This window comes from Schistocerca serialis, chromosome 8 (genome assembly GCF_023864345.2).
Source record: "Schistocerca serialis cubense isolate TAMUIC-IGC-003099 chromosome 8, iqSchSeri2.2, whole genome shotgun sequence".
Lineage (NCBI taxonomy): Eukaryota > Metazoa > Arthropoda > Insecta > Orthoptera > Acrididae > Schistocerca > Schistocerca serialis.
Genome location: NC_064645.1, coordinates 205,793,733 through 205,820,572, shown reverse-complemented (window position 1 = coordinate 205,820,572; position 26,840 = coordinate 205,793,733). Strand labels below are relative to the sequence as shown.

At 45.2% G+C, this 26,840-nt stretch overlaps 1 protein-coding gene across 1 annotated transcript in view; it reads left to right on the top strand.

Moving 5' to 3' along the window:
• LOC126416918 (uncharacterized) overlaps window positions 1-26,840 on the top strand; it is a 333,588-nt gene that overhangs the window by 298,129 nt on the left and 8,619 nt on the right. Inside the window, exon 4 of the mRNA XM_050084801.1 lies at window positions 5,562-5,745. Within this exon, the coding sequence (XP_049940758.1) occupies window positions 5,562-5,745 (184 nt within the window). The remainder of the gene's footprint in view (window positions 1-5,561; window positions 5,746-26,840) is intronic.

The window sequence follows — 26,840 nt, the reverse complement described above, 5'->3', positions numbered from 1 at the left end:
TGGATCTTCTCTATCTCCTCCGTCAACCCGACCTGGTACAGATCCCACAAAATGGTTCAAGTGGCTCTGAGCACTATGGAGCTTAACATCTATGGTCATCAGTCTCCTAGATATTAGAACTACGTAAGCCTAACTAATGTAAGGACATCACACAACACCCAGTCACCACGAGGCACAGAAAATCCCTGACCCCGCCGGGAATTGAACCCGGGAATCCGGGCGTGGGAAACGAGAACGCTACCGCACGACCACGAGCTGCGGACACGGATCCCACACTGATGAGCAATACTCAAGTATAGGTCGAACGAGTGTTTTGTAAGCCACCTCCTTTGTTGATGGACTACATTTTCTAAGGACTATCGTTCCGCACGCATACTCCCAGATATTTTACATAAGTAACTGTTACCAGTGTTTGATCCACTATCATATAATCATACAATAAAGGATCCTTCTTTCTATGTATTCGCAATACATTACATTTGTCTATGTTAAGGATCAGCTGCCAATCCCTGCTCCAAGTGCCTATCTGCTGCAGATCTTCCTGCATTTCGCTGCAATTTTCTAATGCTGCAACTTCTCTATATACTACAGCATCATCCGCGAAAAGCCGCATGGAACTTCCGACACTATCTACTAGGTCATTTATATATATTGTGAAACATTTGATGGGCGTCTTGCAACATCCGCTTGAAAAGAGATCTGAATTGTGACCTGGCGGTACGAGTGTGCCATGGCACTCACGAAAGACAGTCGCGATATGCTTGCTGCGGCGAGAAGGTAAACAGGAAACAGTCGCGCCCACTGCATGACAGGCGGGACGCAAACAAGGCGTCGTGCCTTACCACTGTCTAAAGCCAGTCGTCAACTTGGCTACGACTTCATCATGGTAGCAAGGCGTCGTCATGTGATATAAACTATCTAAAGACTGTATCAACAAACGTCGTTATTTGATATGTACCTATGACAAAGAATAGCAAAACGACGTGCCTTTGATAGATCATTATTGTGCCGCAGCATTGAAACGGTATACTCTCATAGCACTAAAAATGTTAAATACAGGAAGCTTCTCTCTACCGATATCGAGTTTCTCGCCATTTTATTGTAATAAGCACATTTGTGTCCACCTCCTTCCAAATTTTTTTTTCGCTATTTGTTTTCTAAGAGACTCTGGGTCTTTCTTATTAATTTAACAGAAGAAGTACGTGCATTAGTATATGTTATTTATTATCAATAATGTACTGGCCACAATAATTGTTGCAAAGACCAGCAACTGCAATGTTACCCCAATAGACAGAAATCTGAACATAACTCCCAGTCTATGTCAGAAGGTAAACACAAACAACACAGTGCTAGTTTTTGCTTTCTACACTCCTGGAAATTGAAATAAGAACACCGTGAATTCATTGTCCCAGGAAGGGGAAACTTTATTGACACATTCCTGGGGTCAGATACATCACATGATCACACTGACAGAACCACAGGCACATAGACACAGGCAACAGAGCATGCACAATGTCGGCACTAGTACAGTGTATATCCACCTTTCGCAGCAATGCAGGCTGCTATTCTCCCATGGAGACGATCGTAGAGATGCTGGATGTAGTCCTGTGGAACGGTTTGCCATGCCATTTCCACCTGGCGCCTCAGTTGGACCAGCGTTCGTGCTGGACGTGCAGACCGCGTGAGACGACGCTTCATCCAGTCCCAAACATGCTCAATGGGGGACAGATCCGGAGATCTTGCTGGCCAGGGTAGTTGACTTACACCTTCTAGAGCACGTTGGGTGGCACAGGATACATGCGGACGTGCATTGTCCTGTTGGAACAGCAAATTCCCTTGCCGGTCTAGGAATGGTAGCACGATGGGTTCGATGACGGTTTGGATGTACCGTGCACTATTCAGTGTCCCCTCGACGATCACCAGTGGTGTACGGCCAGTGTAGGAGATCGCTCCCCACACCATGATGCCGGGTGTTGGCCCTGTGTGCCTCGGTCGTATGCAGTCCTGATTGTGGCGCTCACCTGCACGGCGCCAAACACGCATACGACCATCATTGGCACCAAGGCAGAAGCGACTCTCATCGCTGAAGACGACACGTCTCCATTCGTCCCTCCATTCACGCCTGTCGCGACACCACTGGAGGCGGGCTGCACGATGTTGGGGCGTGAGCGGAAGACGGCCTAACGGTGTGCGGGACCGTAGCCCAGCTTCGTGGAGACGGTTGCGAATGGTCCTCGCCGATACCCCAGGAGCAACAGTGTCCCTAATTTGCTGGGAAGTGGCGGTGCGGTCCCCTACGGCACTGCGTAGGATCCTACGGTCTTGGCGTGCATCCGTGCGTCGCTGCGGTCCGGTCCCAGGTCGACGGGCACGTGCACCTTCCGCCGACCACTGGCGACAACATCGATGTACTGTGGAGACCTCACGCCCCACGTGTTGAGCAATTCGGCGGTACGTCCACCCGGCCTCCCGCATGCCCACTATACGCCCTCGCTCAAAGTCCGTCAACTGCACATACGGTTCACGTCCACGCTGTCGCGGCATGCTACCAGTGTTAAAGACTGCGATGGAGCTCCGTATGCCACGGCAAACTGGCTGACACTGACGGCGGCGGTGCACAAATGCTGCGCAGCTAGCGCCATTCGACGGCCAACACCGCGGTTCCTGGTGTGTCCGCTGTGCCGTGCGTGTGATCATTGCTTGTACAGCCCTCTCGCAGTGTCCGGAGCAAGTATGGTGGGTCTGACACACTGGTGTCAATGTGTTCTTTTTTCCATTTCCAGGAGTATATATATATATATATATATATATATATATATATATATATATATATATATATATATATATAATCTCAGAGTTTTATGGAGTGCCTCACGTTTATATCTTGTGGGTAACTATATTTTTCAGTGATGATGAGCAGCTTTTCAAAAAATCTCCTCTTCCATTCAAATAAAATTATGAAACGGTTGTCCATTTTGAAATCTGTGTGATGAAGTGTGTCAATGTAACATCGAGAATATGGATATTATGCATGCGTAAACTGATATTAGTCACTATAGCCCTACTTGAACTATATTAAATTTAAAACCAAAAATGGGGCGAAGATTCAATTTAGTTAAGAAATAACTTCTATTAGTACGTACAATGAGGTTACTAAAATCATAGGATAGCAATATGCACGTATACAAATGGCGGTAGTGTAGTGTGCACAACATACGAAAGGGCAGTGCGTTACGGAGTTGTCATTTGTACTCGGGTGAGTCATTTGAAAAGGATTCCGAGGTGTTTATGGCCCCACCACGGGAACTAACAGACTATGAACGTGGAATGCTAGTTGGAGCTAGACGCCTAGGACATTCCTTTTCGGAAATCGTTGCGAAATTCAATATTCCGAGATCCACTTCGTCAAGAGTGTGCCGAGAGTGCTATATTTTAAGCATTACCTCTCCCCACGGATAACATAGTGCTTCAAAATGGCTCTCAGCACTATGGGACTTAACTTCTGAGGCCATCAGTCCCCTAGACTTAGAACTACTTAAACCTAACTAACCTAAGAACATCACACACATCCATGCCCGAGACAGGATTCGAACCTGCGACCGTAGCAGTCACGCGGTTTCAGACTGTAGCGCCTAGAACCTCTCGGCGGACAACGTAGTGGCCGGCGGCCTTCACTTCACGACCGAGAGCAGCGACGTCTGCATACTGTCAGGGCTAACAGACAAGCATCACTGCGTGAAATAAAAGCAGAAATCAATCTGCAACGTACGACGAACGTATCCGTTAGCACAGTGCCTTTGCCAACAGCACTACATTGCCTGAAGCACCTCTCCTGGTCTCGTGACCACATCTTTCGAACCCTAAATGACTGTGAAAGCCGGCCGGAGTGGCCAAGCGGTTCTAGGCGCTGCAGTCTGGAACCGCGCTACCGCTACAGTCGTAGGTTCGAATCCTCCCTCGGGCATGGATGTGTGTGATGTCTTTAGTTTAGTTAGGCTTAAGTAGTTCTAAGTTCTAGGGGACTATTGACCACAGCAGTTAAGTCCCATAGTGCTCAGAGCCATTTGAACCATTTATTTGCCTGTGAAACCATGGCTTCGTCAGATGAGTCCCGATTTCAATTCATGGTAGGCTTCGAGTGCAGCGCAGATACCACGAAGCCATAGAACAAAGTTGTTAACAAGCCATTTACCAAGCTGGTGGTGGATCCATGATGAAGTGAGCTGTGTTTACATAGTTTCCAGTGTGTCCTCTGGTTTTCGGAAAGCTTTAGGGGATTCAGCATTCCGACATCCACAGTGTCAAGAATCTGCCGAGAATAACAAATTTCAGGCATTGCCTCTCACCACGTACAATGCAGAGGCCGATGGCCATCATTTAACGACTGAGAGCAACATTGTTTGTGTTGAGCTGTCAGTGCTAACAGACAAGCAACGCTGCGTGAAATAACTGCAGAAATCAATGTGGGACGTATGACGAATGCATCCTTTAGGAGAGTGCGGCGAAATTTGGCTTTAATGGGTTATGACTGCAGACGTTCGAGATGAGTGCCTTAGCTAAGAGCCGGCCGCTGTGGCCGAGCGGATCTAGGCGCTTCAGTCCGGAACCGTGCTGCTGCTACGATCGCAGGTTCGAATCCTGCCTCGGGCATGGATGTGTGTGATGTCCTTAGGCTGGTTAGGTTTAAGTAGTTCTAAGTCTAGGGAACTGATGACCCCAGATGTTAAGTCCCGTAGTGCTTAGAGCCATTTGAACCATTTTTTGAACCTTAGCTAACAGCACAACAGCACCGCTTGTGAGCATATCGGTTGGACCCTAGTCTACTGGTAAACCGTGGCCTGGTTAGATGAGTCCACATTTCAGTTGATGAAAGCTGATGGTATGGTCTGACTGTGGTGCAGACCCCAAGAAGCCAGAACCAAGTGCAAGAACAGTTTGGAACACATGTAAAATGGGCGAGCGCAGTGAACGAAATGAACAACTGGATACTAAACAACTAGGAACAGAGTTGGCAGTGGAACCGAGACAGGTGGTCATGCGAAGAACGACGAGTGCGGCCGAGGGAGACCGAGACTGAGACGAGCACGCGACCGAGGCTTGAACGATAACTGCCGAAGTGACCGCCGCGACCGAAGCGAACTAGTGAACTATGAACCGATCGTTCCTCGTTCCCGGGAACTATAAGTAGACCGCCGCGACCGAAGTGAACTATGAACCGATCGTTCCTCGTTCCCGGGACCTATAAGTAGACCGCCGCGACCGAAGTGACCTATGAACTGATCGTTCCTCGGAGTTCGTTCCTCGGTCCTTTCGTTCATCTCGGTGAACCGTTCATTTGCACCCTTTCGTTCGCGAACTACCCATCTCTATTGAGACGCACCAAGTCGTTTTAGAGCCTGCGGCAACCACGAAGAACATCACGTCTGGCGTGCTTCGCGTCGAGGAACAGGCCCCTTGTGAGGACGGCTGTAACGCTGCAGTCAAGCCGATAGCGCGGTCACGAGCTTGCGCCGCAGACTTTAGCTGTACCTTTAAGGGCGCCGTGGCTGGCTGTTGTGCAGGTGCTGGGCTACGGCGTGGTGCTGGTTGCGTTCGCGCTGCAGCTGCCGCTCAGCCTGGCGGTCGGCCGTCTGCAGGGGTCGTGGCGGCTGCTGGTCGCAGACCTCTACCACCTCGTCTCCTTCTTCGGCACCGTCAACGTGTGGCGGGGCGTCTGGAACGTCCTCGAGATCTTCCTCCTAGAAGGTGATTTGCTTCCTCTGCCAGTCTACAAATCTAGTATCCTCGAGCAGTGGATTCTAATCATGCGGTGATATCTCCGAGAGTTATACTGAAACGGTTTTAGATTCGAGTTCACTCACGAAACAAAATTATACAGTGCATCCCACAAGAAACTGCTTTGGCACAAACTCGAGATTCGAATAACAATGAACTAGCTAAAAGAGAATAACTAACTAACTAATCTCATCCCGAACAGGCCATGAAGGCCCAACGGTATCAACCGGCCGCCAATAGGCGTCACTGGATGCGAATATGGAGGGGCATGTGGTCAGCACACAGCTCTCCTGGCCATTTGTCACTTTCCGAGACCGGAGCGGCTACCTCTCAATCAAGTAGCTCCTCAGTTTGCCTCACAAGGGCTGAGTGCTCCCCGCTTGCCAACAACGCTTGGCAGACTAGATGGTCACCCATCCAAGTGCTAGCCCAGCCCGACTGCGCTTAACTTCGGGGATCTGACGGGAACTGGTGTTACCATTGCGGCAAGGCCGTTGGCAACTAAACGAGAATGTTGTTGTTGTGGTCTTCAGTCCTGCGACTGGTTTGGTGCAGCTCTCCATGCTACTCTATCCTGTGCAAGCTTCTTCATCTCCCAGTACTTACTGCAACCTACATCCTTCTGAATCTGCTTAGTGTATTTATCTCTTGGTCTCCCTCTACGATTTTTACTCTCCACGCTGCCCTCCAATGCTAAATTTGTGATCCCTTGATGCCTCAGAACATGTCCTACCAACCGGTCCCTACTTCTTGTCAAGTTGTGCCACAAACTCCTCTTCTCCCCAGTTCTGTTCAATACCTCCTCATTAGTTATGTGATCTACCCATCTAATCTTCAGCATTCTTCTGCAGCACCACATTTCAAAAGCTTCTATTCTCTTCTTGTCCAAACTATTTATCGTCCACGTCTCACTTCCATACATGGCTACACTCCATACAAATACTTTCAGAAACGACTTCCTGACACTTAAATCTATACTCGATGTTAACAAATTTCCCTTCTTCAGAAACGCTTTCCTTCCCATTGCCAGTCTACATTTTATATCCTCTCTACTTTGACCATCATCAGTTATTTTGCTACCCAAATAGCAAAACTCCTTTACTACTTTATGTGTCTCATTTCCTAATCTAATTCCCTCAGCATCACCCGACTTAATTCGACTACATTCCATTATCCTCGTTTTGCTTTTGTTGATGTTCGTCTTATATCCTCCCTTCAAGACACTATCCATTCCGTTCAACTGCCCTTCCAAGTCCTTTGCTGTCTCTGACAGAATTACAATGTCATCGGCGAACCGTAAAGTTTGTATTTCTTCTCCATGGATTTTAATACCTACTCCGAATTTTTCTTTTGTTTCCTTTACTGTTTGCTCAATATACAGATTGAATAACATCGGGGAGAGGCTACAACCCTGTCTCACTCCCTTCCCAACCACTGCTCCCCTTTCATGTTCCTCGACTCTTATAACTGCCATTTGGTTTCTGTACAAATTCTAAATAGCCTTTCGCTCCATGTAAAGAATAGTAATATTAAAAAGCATGTAGTTACGTGTTCATAAGAGATGGTGGAAGTGATGGCCATAGCCATCCACGCTTTGCTGACTTTGTGCGATGACATTATCAGCAACATGCTGTAATTCTGCATGTGTGCTGTTGCTAATTTCTCTAGTAATTTTCCGTTTAAGATTGTCTATTGTTCGAGGACTGTCAGTATAAACTTTGCTTTTTAGTGTGTCCCATAAATAAAACTCACACGGTGTTAAATCCGGGGACGTTGGAAGCCAGAGGCCACTACTGTTATTTCTGTCTTCAGGTAACATGTTGGTAATTTGGGCCATAATTTGGTTGAATATGTGAGCAGTTGCTCCATCTTCTTGAAATACAGCTTCTGTTAATTGTGCATGGGAAGACTCAATGATCTCTAGATCTGGCTCTGTTTAAGTGTAATTGAAAAATATGGGGCCAACAATTCGCATGCTAGACAATGCGCATTGAAAAACTATCTTCTCTAAGTGGAGATGTTCTTCATGCGGAACATGTGGGCTGTCCTGCGACAAGTATCTACAATTGCACGAATTTACGTAACCTGACAAATGAAACCAGGCCTCATCTGATATGAACTAAAGCGAGCTGTCCACATAGCCGTTTGCAGCTGACGTTGAAAGTAAACGTTTGTTTACGTTCCTCGATAGAGTCTCCCTTTGTGTAACACTCCACAACATCAATTTGCTGTTCTAACGTAAACTGCCACATTTCTATAACAACTCAACAATACAAGCATCTCATAGCAACTGCCGCACGAACACACAGCTGCACTCAACTTTCAGATAAAATGCAGTGTAGCCAACTTTCGAGACAGTGTGCCACTTCACAAGCAGTTCGACTACAGCTCATTAATCGGTACTTGAGGTGTGCTGGTTTTGTGTGAGACACCCTGTGTTATAAAAAATCTGTTATCACTATTTCGTTAGTTTGTAACACGTATTGGATCTATTATTTTATTCACACCTGTTACTTTATCAGCAATTTCAGTATTTTCTTTTTGTTTTTCAGAATAAAAATCAGTTTTCAGTCGCACAGATATTTTTATTTTGCTTTACCAGTTTCAACAAATTAATTTGTCACTTTCAGAAGCTTACAAAATTAGACCTTGGCCTTACTGTTATCTAAAATATAAGAATTATTTTACATAAACGTACTTAGTTGTGGTTTAACAGATGTCAATATCCTTCGGAAGAGCATAACACCATGACACGTCCAAAACTGTACAATTTGTATATGATTATTGTAAGCACAGTTTTACAGATTGGTAATTTACACTAAATGAATCTACACCTATGAACATGTCAAGCTGTTCTGTTATTTGTCAAAATGAAATAAGGGTATTATATACTGTATGTTCGGAAATTCCCATTACAAACCTGAACCCATGCCCGGAAACGTCACCCAACGACGCTACAGACCGTCAGTGTTACAGGCGCCAGCACCTGTAAATGTGTGTATACACAGTGTGATTCCGTGAGGATGTTACAGACTTTCTAGGATGATGGAGACGGATATATGTATAAATATGAAGTAAGGGTCTCTGGTTCGAAAATGAACGAGTCCAGAGTTACGAGAAGCGAAAATCCTTCTGATACATCTGACAGTGGAATACACGTACCGGTACTGTTGTTGCTAATTCTAGTATAGGCAAGTTTCAGAGGTGTTAGTATGGACCAAAACGAGAAACAATGTCTGGGAAACAAGGACTCTTAAATGTATACCTTAAGAACTACGGGTTCTTATTCAGTAGATGAGATGACTCTCAAAGTTGCGAAGATGTACAAGTGCTCATAGCTCCACAAGTGTGCACTTAGAGCCCAAGTTTACTTAACATTTCTTCCTTGTTTTCGTCCATCTACCACCTCTGAAAGATGCATACCCTACATTCTTAGCAGAAACAGTAGCGGTACATGTAGTCCACTTTAAGAGATATCAGAACGATTTTCGCTTGTAACTTTCGACTCGTTCATTTCAGAACCACGGACCCTTACTTCAAATTGATTCATTTATCCGCCTCCATCATCCTAGACAGTTTGCAACATCATAACGGAACACCCTGTGTATACACACATTTACAGCTGCCGGCGCCTGTAACTTCGACGCTCTGTAACGTCGAGAATGACGTTTCCGGACATGGGTTCCTGTTCAAAATATGTTCTTGTTACCCTCTACAAGTCTTAGAAGTATGTAAGGGAATTTCCGAACACCCCGTGCAATACATTTGAAAAAACATTGTACGTAGTTCTACTTTCTAAAAGAAATGGCTAATTTGAACATTTTATAATGTTAAAAGTATGTAAGGGAATTTCCGAACACCCTGTGCATACATTTGAAAGTCATTGTACGTAGTTCTACTTTCCAAAAGGAATGGGCTAATTTGAACAATTTATAATGATGTAGGGGACGATGCGCGAGACCCGCACCGCTGTACTAGTCAAGGTCCTAGTGGAGGTGGTTTGCCATTGCCTTCCTCCGACCGAAATAGGGACGAATGATGATGATGATGACGACACAACCACCCCGAGGTCCAGAGGCAGAAAAAAATCCCTGACCCCGCCGGGATTCGAACCCGGGACCCCGTGCGCAGGCAGCAAGAACGCTACCGCAAGACCACTTTTTTTTTTGACGCTACCCCTTTTTTTTCTTTTTTTAACTTTTTTACCACTTTTTTGTTTTTTTCTATCCACTTTTTTATCCTTCCTTTTTTTCCCAGCAATCCAATTTTTATTTACCACTTTTATTTTCTTTTTATTTTTTATTTATTTTTTATTATTTATTTATTTATTTTTGTATTTTTAGGATGGTCAGGGCGTGGTACACGCCGCACTAGCAGTGGGGTCTGTTCACGGCACTGCCAGTGCGTCGAGGCCCAAACCCCTCCCACCCCTTTTTCATGTTCCCTGTTGGGTCATAACACTAAGTGTGCAGAAATCTTAACACAATATTTCAATTCTCCGATGTAAGAAAGACAAAGAAACCTTCTCTGAGTAGAAACTGAACACTGATAAAAAAAAAAAAACTTAACAATTCTTCTCGAATCACACAAATACTTTGGAAGTCGAACACGAGTAATTTTGAACAAAATTTTTTGAAAAAAAAAATATATGTTCCGGAAGCAAGGTAATAGTAAATAATAATAAGAAACTAAGTGATTTTTAATTTTCTTCTGTTCGTTCTCGTTCAAGGTGTTGTAGTGGTTCCACATATTTAACCAACACCCATTCTTTCAAAAATGATCTTCAGCATGCTGCCGTAGTGCTTCTTGTGGTTGCGATACGTGCTGATTTTTGCATATTCACACTTCATTTAAACGCGGAATTCTATCTCGTTGTCCGACCCAAGTGTGTGGATGACATAACTAACATATTTTCCCAGTAACCAGCTAATGGCGTTGGTTTTTAATTTCGGAAAGTATGTCAAGTCTGGTCTCAGGAGGAGCGATGGCGTTATATATTCCGTAGAGGATCTAGTGAGAAAAGCGATTTGTTGCCTGATCCAATTCCAGTTATGCGCATTGCCACCACAGGTGAATCTGTGGCTGAGTGTATCCACCAGATTGCATTTTCCACAAAGGTGTGTCTGGTTTAAACCGATCCCATATAGTCTCTCGTTGGTGCTGATGACATTATTAACTGTTTTGTACCATGCGGAAATCGCGTCTGTAGATAGCCCGGCATAGCTGATGTTCCGCCATACAGCTTTCCAGTCACAATTTGGGAATTTCGTTTCAATTTTGTTTCTACCCTCATTTAACTTCCTTTCAAGTATGATGTCGCGCGCTGTGATACGTGTGTTGCTTCTGATTTCGTCACTAAGATAACTTGCTTCGAGGAAAAAGTTACTCACATACTGGAGATGGGCATTAATCCTTCGCACATCAATCGGTACTTGCAGGCTATGGGGTGTCACAGCCTCAAAGAGCTTTGCGGTTATACATTGTGGAAGTTCTCTGAGTATATGGAAAGTCCGTTTGAGGAACAGAGCAGACGCTTTATTGCGAACATCCACCAAACCGAGGCCCCCGTTTCTGACATCCAGTATAACGGTAGTCGCACCAACCCTGAATATGTCTCCTCGCCATAAATAATTGGTAACAGTGGACATGATCCCTTTCGCTACTAGTTTAGGGATTGGAAATACCTGCGCAGTGAAATACGCTTTAGACAAAACGCAGGAGTTGATGAATCTGACTTTTTGCACCAGGTCCATAGTTCGATGGATGTTCTCCATAACAGCACCATGAACTTTCCTCCTAGTTTCCGTCCAGTTAAAAGCAGCCATCCTCATCGGACATGCCATTAAGGTTATTCCCAAAGTTTTATGTTTGTTGTCTTGTTTTGCCCATGCCAGTCGAAGGTGATCTAGGCCCCGTAGATTCAATATATGGCTTTTGTTTTCATTTTCTGTCGCTCCCGACGCTAGACAATACCTTTGGATTTCTCTTTCCAGTGTAACTGTCTCCTCCTTATTTCTTATTACAACGCCCGCGTCATCAGCATAAGCTCGTGTGACAGTTTTCTCACCACTCAATTTTATGCCTTTTAATCTTGCGTGGACAGTGCGGAGGAAGGGCTCTAAAGATACAGAAAATAAAAACATAGATAAGGGACTGCCCTGTGGAACCCCTCGCCTTATCTGTATGGGTTTAGATGTTTGGCCATTGATTGCTATTTTCGCATTTATACCTGTTGCAATATTCCTTAGCATGTTCACAATCTGGGGGTGGAAAGCCATTCTTGACAGCGTCGCAAAGAGGTATCTATGACTAACGCGGTCAAAAGCTTTGTTGAAATCTATAAAGATTAACGCACATTTTATACTTGTCACTGAGGTAATTGCAATGACGTCTCTGTATGCAGATAGACTTTCTAATATCGTTCTGGTCGGAGAACAAGATTGATGATGACTCAATATTTTGTTGGAAAAGGCAGAGAGTCTTTTGTTGATAATACGCGAAATTATTTTGTAATCAGAATTTAGTAGCGAAAGAGGCCGAAAATTGTTTAAGTTGGTTTTGCCTTTACTCTTAGGAATCAGTACTATTTTACTTTCCTTAAACTCTGCAGGGACCGGTTTTCCGTTCAGGACCTCATTTGCCATGGAAGTGATCTTGTCCCCAATTATAGACCAGTAGCGGGCATAAAACTCCACAGGGAGGCCATCAAGTCCCGGAGATTTTTTGAGAGGTGAGTTACGCACTGCCTCATGCACTTCATCTTTAGTAATAGGTGACAGGATGTCAGCGTTATCTGTTCCCGACAATTGTGGACCTAAAATAGTGAGAAAGTCCTCGAAAGCTGTATCTTCCACTGTGGTAGGGGCATATAAGGTTTCATAGTACCTGTGGACTTCGTCCAGTATTTGTTTCTGGCATGTGAGCCTCGTACCAGTATGCGTCTGGACTTCATCAATTAAAGTTAGACGTCTGTTTTTAGCATGCCACACCAAGTGATACAGAGAAGCTGTTTCATCTGCTACGACTGATGTGACTTTCGATTTAATTTTGAGTCCCTCCATCTGTTGCCGTTTAATGCTTAATAACTCGGCTTTTTATTTTTTTGATATCATTCAGACGAATTACGTCATCATGGGCCTGTTGATATAAGTCTCTTAAAACTTTATAATAAAACTCCATTGTATTCCTCAACTCCCTGTGCCTCGCTGCACTATACTGCATGACAACTTTCCGCAGCCTTGGTTTAGCCCTCCTAGTCCACCAGTCAATGACTGTTGGGTGCTTGTCTACTGTGCGGAGGCACATAGTCCACGCTACTCTTATTTCCTGTTCCAGTTCTTCCTCAGTTAAAACAGAGATCCAGAATGAGATTTTCACTCTGCAGCGGAGTGTGCGCTGATATGAAACTTCCTGGCAGATTAAAACTGTGTGCCCGACCGAGACTCGAACTCGGGACCTTTGCCTTTCGCGGGCAAGTGCTCTACCATCTGAGCTACCGAAGCACGACTCACGCCCGGAACTCACAGCTTTACTTCTGCCAGTACCTCGTCTCCTACCTTCCAAACTTTACAGAAGCTCTCCTGCGAGGAGAGCAAAGGTCCCGAGTTCGAGTCTCGGTCGGGCACACAGTTTTAATCTGCCAGGAAGTTTTAAAACAGAGATATTTAAATTCCATTGGCCTCTGAATCGTCGGGTTGGCTGTACACTTAAATTAAAACAAGTTAAAAGTGTACTGTGATCGCTAAAATACACGGGAATAGTTTCAACGTTTAATAAATAATTTTGCAAATTTGGTGACACGTAAATTCTATCTAGTCTGCTGCGGGAGTGGCTGGTTATATATGTGAACCCGACTGACGTCGGGTGCTGAAGTTCCCACACATCCTTAAGGTGTAGATCACTTACTAACTTTTTTAACTGTGGCGAGTAGCTGAAGTTGGGTTGTTGATCTTTCTGGTTTAAAATCTCCACCTAGTATAAGAGAACACGGATTTTTCTTCAATAAATAAATCAGTTCATCTTGAAAAAACTTCGCACGATCCAGTTTGTGGGAATTTCCTGATGGGGCGTAAAGGTTAAGCACTGTCACATCGAATATTTTTATGCCTATGGCTCTTCCTGATTCTAGTCGTTCGATTTCAGTCACCGGAATGCCTTCCCTTATAAGAATGGCTGTACCGATATTGGCTTCCGTAGAAACATTAACAATTTCAAAAAAGCTTGGGATCCGAAATTCCGTTATCGCAACTCCTTGTAGCAACGCGATATCTGTCCCGGACTGGTACAAGAATTCTTTTAGTGCTGCCAATTTCAAGGGTGACTGTATTTTATTAATGTTAATAGTAGTAATGCTATAAGCTTGCATCACAGACATACCATAAGAAGCTATTTGGGATGAGGATCGGTATGATTATAGCAGCAACGTGCTTCCCTACAAGGCACGATCTTTACAAGCTTGTGCCCATTACATGTACTAAATTTCTAGTAAAATTTGCACTGCTTTTAAACAAAGAGCTTGAGAAGAAAAGTATCCTGAAATCCCGACAATGCATTGCTATAATTCACTGTGGCCATTCTCTTTCTCCTCGTCAGTGTTGGCCCTGATGGCTTCATGTTTAATATTCTTTCTCTTGATGTCTTTCTTCTCTGGTGTGGCTTTCGCTTGATGACGCGTGACAGCAAGACCCGGTGTCGGTCGCTGCCGCCGGCGGTGGCTGAATGGGGCAACGGCCGTGGCTTGCGAGTCGTCAATATTTGGTTCCGGCGTGGTGTCTGTTGTGCTGTCTTGCTGGCGAGGCGGTGATGCTTGTTTATTTCCTCCATCGGCGCGGCGTTGCGCTTCGGACTCAGCAGGTTGTTTACTTGGTACTTCCTCGTACTGTATGGGTTGTGCACTTGATGCGGTTATTTCAGTCGTGACCTCAGGCTCAGGGTCACATTTCTGTGAAAGGTCACTACCAGCTGCGTCACTATTTGTTCGTGGCGGTATAAGTCCTTGTGCGGAAGTGGGAGCCACATCGACCTGCATTCCATCTCCTTTTTCCACTTCCAACAGATCTTCATGACTGGGCTTCGGCCTCCTAGCAACGGGTGTTTCACAGGAAGAGTCTTCATCAACATTTTTTTCAGTGTCCTCTAGAGGACGCTTTTTAGTGGGAATCTCGCTGTCACGGGACGGAATTTCAGCAGTTAATGCAGGTTTTAAAGACAGAAAGTCATTAACATTAAGTGCAACATTTTCAGAGGTAGTAACAGGATCCACAACAGCCGCCGGCTCTGTTGTATTACTGGCTGGCAACAAATCGTTGAGTGTTAATTTCCGGCGTTGCGTAAGGTTATTTGTTAGCACAAAAACACGGCGAGGGCAGTCCTGACGGAGATGACCAGACTCGTTACATACATGACATGTAGGGGTTTGCCCTGAGTACATAACATGCGCCTTGTGCCCGTCAACAAAGATGTGGGAGGGAATGTTTGCCTTCACTTCCATCTCCACGGAGCGAATGCCGTTAAAGCACTGCAGCTTGAAATGCGAAGCCCACCTTTCGTTGACTATTTGCCTGACAACCCCATATTTTGAAAGGACTTCTTTAATTTTCGAGTTGTCTACTTCTATGGGAATATTCAAAACCCTAACATTCCTAATTACAGACTCGGAATTCCGGAGTTTTACATTACTTTTAGTACCATCACGGTGTATAAATTCCGTTTCATAACCAAATTTTGCCAGAAACGGTCTACACTCACGGAATCGTTAAATTTTACAAAAATGCAGTATTCATCAGAGTCTAGCTGCATGGTATGAACAGATTCAGAATAAAGGCCAATTACCTCGGTAATCCAGTCGTGTATTTCAAGTTCAGAGGGCTGTACTCGACGAGTGTACCTGTCGAAGGTGAAAATCACGGTGTTTTTTCTCACGGAGTTTGCCATGGTGTTCTGCAGCGAAGAAATCTCGGACAACGCCGAAATCCCAACAGCACTACGTAGAAAGATGACACGACGAAGACAAAATGCTCAATTGATAACGCTTAATTCACGTGCAAAACGTCAATAAACGATCACGAAACTCGAAAACACTGGCGTAAACACTGAACGTTCACGGAGCAAACTTGAGGAGCGTGCGACCGCTGCGACAGCTAAAGCCAGACTGATGTGCGGACACATTATATAGCGGATACTATAAATTAAAATAGGGTCTACTTTTCAATGCAAGCTAATCATCATCAAATCTTTTAAATGTAGGTAGGAACGTTGCAATATTTCAAACTCTTGTGAAGGGTTCATTTTGTAGTCCTTGTCAGCTATAGGTAAAATTTACATGCTAAGCAGGACTGGAGGAGGAAGAGGATTTTGAGACGTTCTGCAAAAGTTACCTCAGATGAATTCTCATCGTTTTTGTAGAACAAGCATTCACGAAAGCGAGTCTTAAATGTGCTCCCTGTCTGTACTTTATAAAATGTTTCATAGTTATGTGTCACTGCCAAGTAACATAGCTCGATGAAACTTGGACCACACATAAAACTAACTGCCATGGTATACTAATACTGAAGGAAACTGAAAGAAATGCGCGATGAAGCGAACAGACATGACACTGTTATACAAAAACAATAAGCACACTGAGGTCATCACGATTCACGATTGTTTTTTGGACATTACAAAAGGCAGGAAAGAGCTCTTAATAGGGTGTGTGATCAAGATGGGTAGCATTGCATCCTTTGCAACGCGTTCCGATTCTAATCACAAACGTTGGTAAGGGGTTTTTGTGGTAGGGTGTCCCATTTCTTTACCAGCGCGGTCAACAACTGCTAGATGGTCCTTGGTACTTGTGGATGTGCTCCAATACGTATTGCCAACGCATCCCATACGTGATCGATGGGATTCAAGTTGGGAAACGTATTGCAGAATCTCCACACAAATCCATGGCTTCAGCGTAATTATTACTTTTGAAGAAAAGCGTCATTTCTGTTCGCCTCATTGCATATTTCTTTCTGTTACTTTCTGAATTAGTCTGTAGCTGATCTTCCTAAGCGTGATACACGTTTCACCGAGCTATGTTACTTGGCATATACACGTCACGCTAAAGTTAGTTTGTCCTTACGTTTTGCATCAAGAGTATATAAATGATCTAGAGGATAACTTGGTTAAGTAACATGAGATTGTTCGCAGGCGATGCTGCTGTCTTTTGCTAAGCTGCGACCTGGAAGATAGTAGCGAAATGTAGGAGGTCCCGCGGAGGATCGCTGATTGATGAAGGGATTTGCAGTTGAGACTGGACGTAAATAAATGTAACGAATTGCGTATATAGGAGGCGAAGAGGTCCATTACGCTACTGGTGAAAATTGCTGGAACAGTAGCAATGGTAAAATACCTAGGAGTAGTTTCCCGCAGCGGCGTGAAGTGGAACGACCAAGCAAAACTAACAGTAGGAAAAGCAGATACAAAGCTAAGATTCATTGGAATAAAAAGAACTTTAATTCATTTGTGAAAGGAGTGTTTGGCAATATACATGTGAGACCGATTCTCGAGTACTGTTCTTCAAAAAAATGTTCAAATGTGTGTGAAATCTTATGGGACTTAACTGCTAAGGTCATCAGTCCCTAAGCTTACACACTACAACCTAAATTATCCTAAGGACAAACACACCCATCCATCCCCGAGGGAGGACTTGAACCTCCGCCGGGACCAGTCGCACCGTCCATGACTGCAGCGCCCCTAGACCGCTCGGCTAATCCCGCGCGGCCCTCTTCTTCAGTCTGTGGCTCTTACTAGGTATATATTCAGGATGTGACGTGTATAGTGCAGATATTTTTATATGTGGTACCTTAATAGGTACACATGTCAGTGTGTAGGTTGTTTTTATTTTCAGCGCCGAACAATATACGTATTCCCTCGACAGGGCGAAGACCATAATGCATCACAAAATCTGAATACATTACAATAATACATCACATAGTATAAAAACACGAATCATTATAAACCAGATAACATATGAAAGTACACATTACTGTCACATACACTGTACACATTGAAGATTATTCAGCCACTGAAAGGCTTCTCCAGAGATATTGTGGATGTCTTTAATCCCTCCTCCTTCGAGAACCGCAAAGTGCACAGTTTAAAATATGGTCCTTAGTTTGAAATTCACCACACTGACAGAAAGAATCATTTCCAGGATTCTACTTTCTCATTAAGCTTTTACAGTGAACAGTTCCAGCCCTTCATCTGTTTAATCTTGTCCAGAATCGTCTTGGAAGGTCAGAACCAAGAACTTATTTGGCCATGTCAGCAATAGGGGATGCATTTATTGGAGGTCTTCTTCGCCAGTGTTCTTTTCAGTCTGTTTCTTCCTCAAAATCTTTTAACCTTTGAATAGTCTTCCGGGGTTGCGTCCGCGACTTCAGTCGATCATTTTTGTGCAAATGCTGATGAAATGGGGACTGCACTGGCTTGATATCTTTTTGCACTCCTTTTTTTACTACACCTTGCGTCTGATGTTGGTGGTTGGCTGTTGGCTAGCAGTGGGAGCCAGGTTGTGCGGGTCGGTTTCATTTAGCGAGTTATGGTCTTCATTGATTCACTGAGCTCAAAATCAGTTTCTTTTGTGCTGACGCTCACTGCCCATACTGGGGTGCAATACTCTGCTGAACCACGAGATACAAGAGCCAATGCTGATGTGAACAATGTGTTTGCGTCGGTTCCCCATGAGCTGGCTGCTAGTTTGGCTGGTAAAGAGTTTCTGGATATCAGCTTTCACTTCACTTCTTCTTGGTCGTGTCTGTAGGAAAGTGTACAGTCAAGTTTAACTCGTAAGTATTTAGGTGTGTTTTCATGTTTAGTTGTTTCTCCGCAGCGATCAAGGCTCAACTTCCTGTCAGCTTTGCTATTGTTAGATGCATAGTGATACTTACAGATTTAGAGGGATTTGATTTAAAGTGCCATTGAGTATAAGTGTGTAAATCACTATTCAGGGTAGTTTCTAGCTATTTAAATGACTTTCGTTGAGTGGCAATTGCTGAATCATATGAATAGGCAAATTTATGTGACTGTGTATTGGATAAATTCGATATCCAGGTTGTTTCAAAATGAATATACGGGTTCTAAGGCTTTGTAGCATCTACTGCATTCAACTGACAATTACGAACAATACATCAAATGAAAGAGTAACTCAAACAGGTTAGTTTGTATACGTGTGCGCAAAGGGAAGGGTATGGAACGACTAAGAGTGACTGGAGAGCGTGTTGAACGAGCCTTTCACGCTTAGCCCGGAGAACTCAGTTCGGAAGGCTAGTCTTGTATTAGCAATTTCTGTAACATCTCTGTGGAGACTTTTACGGAAACGCTTACAACAACGACCTTATCGTTCGCAGTAATTACAAGTTCTTAAGCCTACAGACTACGACTTGTGTATGAACTTTGCAAACGAAATGCTGCTGCCTGACGAAGAAAATTTTCTGGATCGTGTCGTCTTAAGTAATGAATCGACTATCTAGCTAAGTGAAAATATGAAAAAAAAATAATTTGCGCATCTGGAGGTCAGCAAACCCCTACGAGATGGTACAGCTGCAACGAGACTCCCCTACATTGAACGTTTTTTGTGTCGTATCCCAGCGGAAAGTTCGTAGGCCTTTATTTTTCTGCGAAGCAAGTGTAAATGGTGTTTCTTATCTTGATGCGCCAGAACTATGGGTCTTTCCTCAACTGGAAGAAGCGGAACAATGGAACTTCACTTGGCAGCAAGATGGCGCCTCACCTCACTGGCATACTCAGTACGCGGCTGGTTAAACGGTGCTGGATTTGGCCTATAGGGGCCGGATGACAGAACTTATTTCGCATGAGCTCCATGTTCACACTCGATCTGACGCGATGAGATTTTTACCTTCGGGGTTTATAAAGAATCATGTGGACATGCCTCGCTACCAGCTGATCTACCCGACTATAGAAACAGAATTGTTGGGACTGCTATTCCAGACACACTGATCAAAGTTTGGGAAGAACTCGCCTGCCGACTCAGTGTGTCGCAAATGGTACTCACACCGAACACTTGCAAGAAAAACTGTTTCAGTTACTCTTTTATTTTATGTATTATTTATAATTGTAAGTTGAATGTAATAAATGCTACAAAGCCTTAAATTCCTTATATTCATTTTTAAACATCCAACATGTAAGTTGAAAAGTAAGGGGGTGAGCATTTAATGAGGTAGAATTAACAGGAAAGAGAGAGAAGATACAACGAAAAGCGTTTGTTCGAAGAAGAGTTAAGGAACACTTTCCTTCCTCCCTAATGACTGAAGCCAGAAAATTAGATAAATTATAGCTCGTACAGAGGTTTATCGGCAGCCTCTCTTCCCATGCCCCGTTCGAGAGTACAGTAGGGTAAGGGGTAAATTGTATATGTAGGAACACAGCTACCTACCGAAGTGTCCTCAGGCAGTATACGTGAACAAACTGGGCTCTGAGGCAGATGAGTATTTTGATTTCTGTTGTGTCGGTAGCTGGGCCGACACCGTGAAGTAGAGATGGCTGAAAATGAACTCAAGACTAAAGCAGCCGGGCGTGAAGTCTGGAACATGAGAACTTATAAATGAATAAGAAGAAAAGTAGGTAGATGCTTATTACTTATCTTTTATTTAGTCCTTGGAATACATCTCTCTTGAATACTCGTAAGCTATAGGCACTGATACAACTGGCGCCTTGCTAGTTCGTAGCCATTAACTTAGCTGATGGCTATTCTGTCTCTCGGCTAATGAGAGAGAAAGGCTTCGTACATCTTGTCGGTAGCTAGGTTCTCATACAACTGGGCGATAGCTAGGTTCGCGTACAACTGGGCGATAGCTAGGTTCTCGTACAACTGGGCGGTAGCTAGGTTCTCGTCCAACTGGGGCGAGTGCTCTCTCGTATCACGAGACCTGCCTTGGTGGTGGCGCTAGGTCTGCGATCACAGTGGCGACACGCGGGTCCGACATGTACTACATGGACCGCGGCCGATTTAAGCTACCACCTAGCAAGTGTGGTGTCTGGCGGTGACACCACATTCCTCCCCCGCAAATCGGCGAACGGTCGTGTGATAAGGCTTCCGCCCGCCGTGGGGAGGACCACATGTTGACGTATGCGATGAGGTGGGGAGCCTAACAACAGGCGAGGCTGTGCCACCCGCACCCGGCCATACGGTCCGAGGGGAGCTAGGAAACGCCTGAAAAACTAGCCCAGGGTGCACGTCAACATGCGGTGTATGCGCCCGTAATGAGACAGGAGGGACCGAAGGGTCGATTTCCATTGCGTCGGGGTAGCCGACGCGCGATGACGTCATGTGGTTCGGAGCGGGCGGAAGGTCCATGGCGGAGGACAGCTGGTCACGGGAAGCGATCGGCGGCGCGTGACCCTGGGAGGCGCTTGGCGGCTGCAACGAAGCGTCGAATGCGGGCGGCGCCGGCGGGAGAACAAGCGGCGGCGGCGGCGGCTGCTGCTGCTGCGGCGGCGGCGGCGCGTCGCCATGGGGCAAAATGGAAGGCATCGTCGGTAACACCTGGGGATGAGGCGAGCCAGTAGATGGGTCCCCAGGGCGCTGACCGGACGGCACCGTCGCTGAAAGCAGACGGGGAGCGGCAGAACCCGAGCGACGACAGAGGCGCAGCTGATTGAGATGCCGACGCACCTCACCAGAGGCCCCCAAAACCAAATACATCGCGCGGCCGAGGCAGCGAAGAATGCGCCCTGCGAGCCAACGCCGTGAACCTCGATAGTTGCGATAAAATACAACGTCGCCTGGAGCAAAAGCAGGAGTCTGCCGCTGCACAGGAACCTGATGCGGCGGATGCAGCAAAGACATCAAGGTGCGATGAGGACGACCGTGGAGCAACTCAGCCGGCGAGCGACCATCTCGGGGCTGAGAGCGATACGAAGACAAAAAGAGCAACAATGCGTCCTCCCGAGAATGCGACTCTTTCAATTTCAACATCTGTGACTTGAAAATCCCATCCTCGTCGCCAATAAATGTTGTGTCGGTAGCTGGGCCGACACCGTGAAGTAGAGATGGCTGAAAATGAACTCAAGACTAAAGCAGCCGGGCGTGAAGTCTGGAACATGAGAACTTATAAATGAATAAGAAGAAAAGTAGGTAGATGCTTATTACTTATCTTTTATTTAGTCCTTGGAATACATCTCTCTTGAATACTCGTAAGCTATAGGCACTGATACAACTGGCGCCTTGCTAGTTCGTAGCCATTAACTTAGCTGATGGCTATTCTGTCTCTCGGCTAATGAGAGAGAAAGGCTTCATACATCTTGTCGGTAGCTAGGTTCTCATACAACTGGGCGATAGCTAGGTTCGCGTACAACTGGGCGATAGCTAGGTTCTCGTACAACTGGGCGGTAGCTAGGTTCTCGTCCAACTGGGGCGAGTGCTCTCTCGTATCACGAGACCTGCCTTGGTGGTGGCGCTAGGTCTGCGATCACAGTGGCGACACGCGGGTCCGACATGTACTACATGGACCGCGGCCGATTTAAGCTACCACCTAGCAAGTGTGGTGTCTGGCGGTGACACCACAATTTCTCCACCGGTTCTCCTTAGGAAGGCGAGTCACCTTGAGTCCCGTATTCTACGGCAGGGTTTTGGCCATGTAAATGGAATGACAGTCCTCGTAAAGAGTGTTTCATTAAGACTGATACTTTTTCAAATCTGGAGATAAATAAACCACGCAACGTATCAAAGTAAACTGTGCTTTGTTTTGAAGCTTAGACAATGCAGTTATGTTCTGAACAAAATAACGTTGAAATACCCACCACGGCTTTGAACACAATGAGGCACACGATGACACGATGGCTCCAACTGTCGATCATTCTGCACAACATTAGTGGCGTTATGACTGTGACAGCCGGACGAATGTTCGCCTCCATATGTTCCAAAGCTTGTGGCTTGTTAAGCACAGGCCTGTGCTTTGATGTAGCCCCAAAGAAGAAAATCCATGGATGTTAAATCACACGACCGTGGCACCCAATTCACAGATCCATGTCTTGAGACGATCCGGTCGCCAGCGTTCTTCCTCAGCAAATTGAGCGTAGCATCAGCTGTATGCCACTTAGCGCCGTCCTGCTAGAACCACATGTTTTCAGTATCTATGGTCTCGACCACTGACCACAGAAATTCGCGCAACATGGATCTGCACCGGTTGCTAGTGACATTAACAGTTCTTCTCTCGTCATCTCGAAAGAAATAGGGTCGAATGAGGCCGCCACCCCATAAACTGCAACCTACAGTGAGATTTTATGAAAGCAGTGGCACCTCATGGATTCTTCTGCTCCAATGGCCACACTTTTGCGTGTTGACAAAGCCACTAAGATAAAAATATATCTCGTCTGAGAAGATGATTATTCCAGTGAAATCAGGATCAGTTTCTAGCTGGTACACGGCCCAATCAGCGAACTCACGGCACACTCTTGACCATTTGGCTTCAACTCTTAAGTCAGTGCAACTTTGTATGGATGCAGGAAGAAATCTTTTCATAAGATTCATCAAGTTGATGCCTGAGATACTACAACCATTGAGATTGTCCTGAATCTGATGTATTCGTCTCTTTCCCAATATGGCTACTACTACTGCGATCTGTCTTCACTTCGCGCTTTACGTTGTCTTCTTCGTGTCTTGTGGCCGTGTCGAGTGAAATCCCGCTCAGACTTCGTCACAGTGCAGCGTATAGCCTGAACAGAGAAACGGTGATGGCGACACAGTTCTCTGGAGAACAAACGATGAGACCAACAAACGAACTGACACGATGGTAAAAATTTTTAATGGTTTCTAAACATTCAGGTAAGTCTCTACATGATGAAACTGCGAACTGTGCTGGATATTTTCGCACCAGGTAGCGCACAACAAAATACACTGACGGAAAAAAATTCAGAACAGCAGTAAGTAGTTTGCGACATAAACGAGAATTGTTAGGCGTGTTTCTACATCTAAAGGACGATGTATCCAAATTTCGCGCCCGTAGCTACTAGCTCCGCTACGAAGATGCAAATCAGGTTTGCTTTAAATACACACTGAAAGGATCGTGAGCATTAGTTACCTTTGAGACTGGACATGCTGAGTTGATATTAATCTAGAATGTCCTTAAGATGACAATGACGCTACTATCTACAACTCACTGAGTTTCAGCGCGGTTGGCCGGTCGGCGTGGCCGAATGGTTCTAGGCGCTTCAGTCTGGAACCGCGCGACCGTTACGGTCGCAGGTTCTAATCCTGCCTCGGACATGGATATGTGTGTGATGTCCTTAGGTTGGTTAGGTTTAAGTAGTTCTAAGTTCTAGGGGACTGATAACCTCAGACGTTAAGTCCCATAGTGCTCAGAGCCATTTGAACCATTTGAATCAGCGAGGTTGTGTAATAGGGTTACAAGAAGCTGGGTATTGCTTCTCCTATATTGCAGAAAGACTTGGTAGGAATTATCCACTGTACACGGTTCCTAGCAGCGCATGTCACGAGAATGTACGATCGCAAGAAGGCCAGGCTTCAGACGGCAACGTAGCATTACCGCGAGGAAAGACCATCCTGTTCGTCGTATGGCTCTGTCGCATAGTACTGCATCTGCAGTAGCAGTTTGAGCAGCAGTTGGCACCACAGTGACACAACGAACTGTTACAGATAGGTTATAGGTTATTTTAAGGACAACTCTGAGCTAGACGCTCTGTTGCGTGCATTCCGCTGACCCCAAACCGTCGCCATTTGCGACTGAAGTGTTGTCAAGCGAGAGCTTATTGGAGAGCATGGTGGAGGTCTGTTGTGTTTTCTGATGAAACCTGGTTCTACCGCGGTGCTACTGATGACCGTGTATTGGTTAGGAGGAAGAGAGTTGAGGGCTTTCAACCAACTTGTCTGCGTGACAGACATACTGAACTTACACCTACAGTTATGATCAGCAGGGGCATTCTCGTGGCTATGACGCGCACCCTGACTGCAAATTTGTACGTCAGTCTGATGGTTCGACCTGTTGTGCTGCCATTCATGACCAGCATTCTAGGAAATGTTTTCCAACTGGATAAAGCTCGACCACACGCTGTTGTAACCCAACACGCTCTACACTGTCGACATGTTGCATCAGACTCTAATCGAGCACGTATGGGAAATCATGGGGTGGCAACTCCATAAACTACATGAACTGTTCTTGTATTAACCGAGGAAGTGCAAGAGGCATGGAACTCCATAACACAAACTGATATCTAGCACCCCTCCAACACAATACATGTACGTTTCCATACTTGCATTCAAAGTTCTGGCGGTTACACATGTTATTAATGTACCAACATTTCACATTTCTAATGGCTTCCTACGTAGTTACATTAACCTGTCATCTTGCAATGTTAATCACTTAAATGTGCTGCCTAGACAAATGTATTCCCGAAATTCAATTACTCTACATTAATTTTTTGTTTTTGGTGCTGCGATTTTTCCGCGTCAGTATATAGGGGGTCCATTGATCGTGACCTGGCCAAATATCTTACGAAATAAGCGTCAAACGAAAAAACTGCAAAGAACGACACTGGTCTAGGTTGAAGGGGGAAACCAGATGGCGCTATGGTTGGCCCGCTACATGGCGCTGCCATAGGTCAAACGGAAATCAACAGCGTTTTTTTTAAATAGGAACCCCCATTTTTATTACATATTCGTGTAGTACGTAAAGAAAGATGAATGTTTTAGTTGGACCACTTTCTTCGCTTTGTGACAGATGGCGCTGTAATAGTTACAAACGTATAAATACGTGGTATCACGTAACATTCCACCAGTGCGGACGGTACTTGCTTCGTGATACATCACCCGTATTAAAATGGACCGTTTACGAATTGCGGAAAAGGTGGATATCGTGTTAATTCTGATCAGAATGCCCAACGGGCGTGTGCTATGTATGCTGCACGGTATCCTGGACGACATCATCCAAGTGTCCGCACCGTTCGCCGGATAGTTACGTTATTTAAGGAAAATAAGTGTTCAGCCACATGTGAAACGTCAACCACGACCTGCAACAAATGATGATGCCCAAGTAGTTGTTAGCTGCTGTCGCGGCTAATCCGCACATCAGTAGCAGACAAATTGCGTGAGAATCGGGAATCTCAAAAACGTCGGTGTTGAGAATGCTACACACAACATCGATTGCACACGTAGCATATTTCTATGCACCAGGAATTGCATGGCGACGACTTTGAACCTCGTGTACAGTTCTGCCACTGGGCACAAGAGAAACTACGGGACGATGACACATTTTTTGGACGCGTTCTATTTAGCGACGAAGCGTTATTCACCAACAGCGGTAACGTAAACCGGCATAATATGCACTATTGGGCAACGGAAAATCCACGATGGCTGCGGCAAGTGGAACATCAGCGACCATGGCGGGTTAATGTATGGTGCGGCATTATGGGAGGAAGGATAATTGGCCCCCATTTTATCGATGGCAATCTAAATGGTGCAATGTATGCTGATTTCCTATGTAATGTTCTACCGATGTTACTACAAGATGTTTCACTGCATGACAGAATGGCGATGTACTTCCAACATGATGGATGTCCGGCACTTACCTCGCGTGCGGTTGAAGCGGTTTTGAATAGCATATTTCATGACAGGTGGATTGGTCGCCAAAGCACCATACCATGGCCCGCGCGTTAACCGGATCTGACGTCCCCGGATTTCTTTCTGTGGGGAAACTCGAAGGATATATGGTATAGTGATCCCCCGACAACTCCTGACAACATGTGTCAGCGCATTGTCAATACATGTGCGAACATTACGGAAGACGAGCTACTCGCTGTTGAGCGGAATGTCGTTACACGTATTGCCAAATGCACTGAGGCTGACTGATATCATTTTGAGCACTTATTGCATTAATGTTGTATTTACGGGTAATCACACTGTAACAGCATGCGTTCTCAGAAATGATAAGTTCACAAATGTACATATATCACATTGGAGCAACCGAATTAAAATGTTCAAACGTACCTACGTTCTGTACTTTAATTTAAAAAACCTACCTGTTACCAACTGTTCGTCTAAAATTGTGAGCCATACGTTTGTGACTATT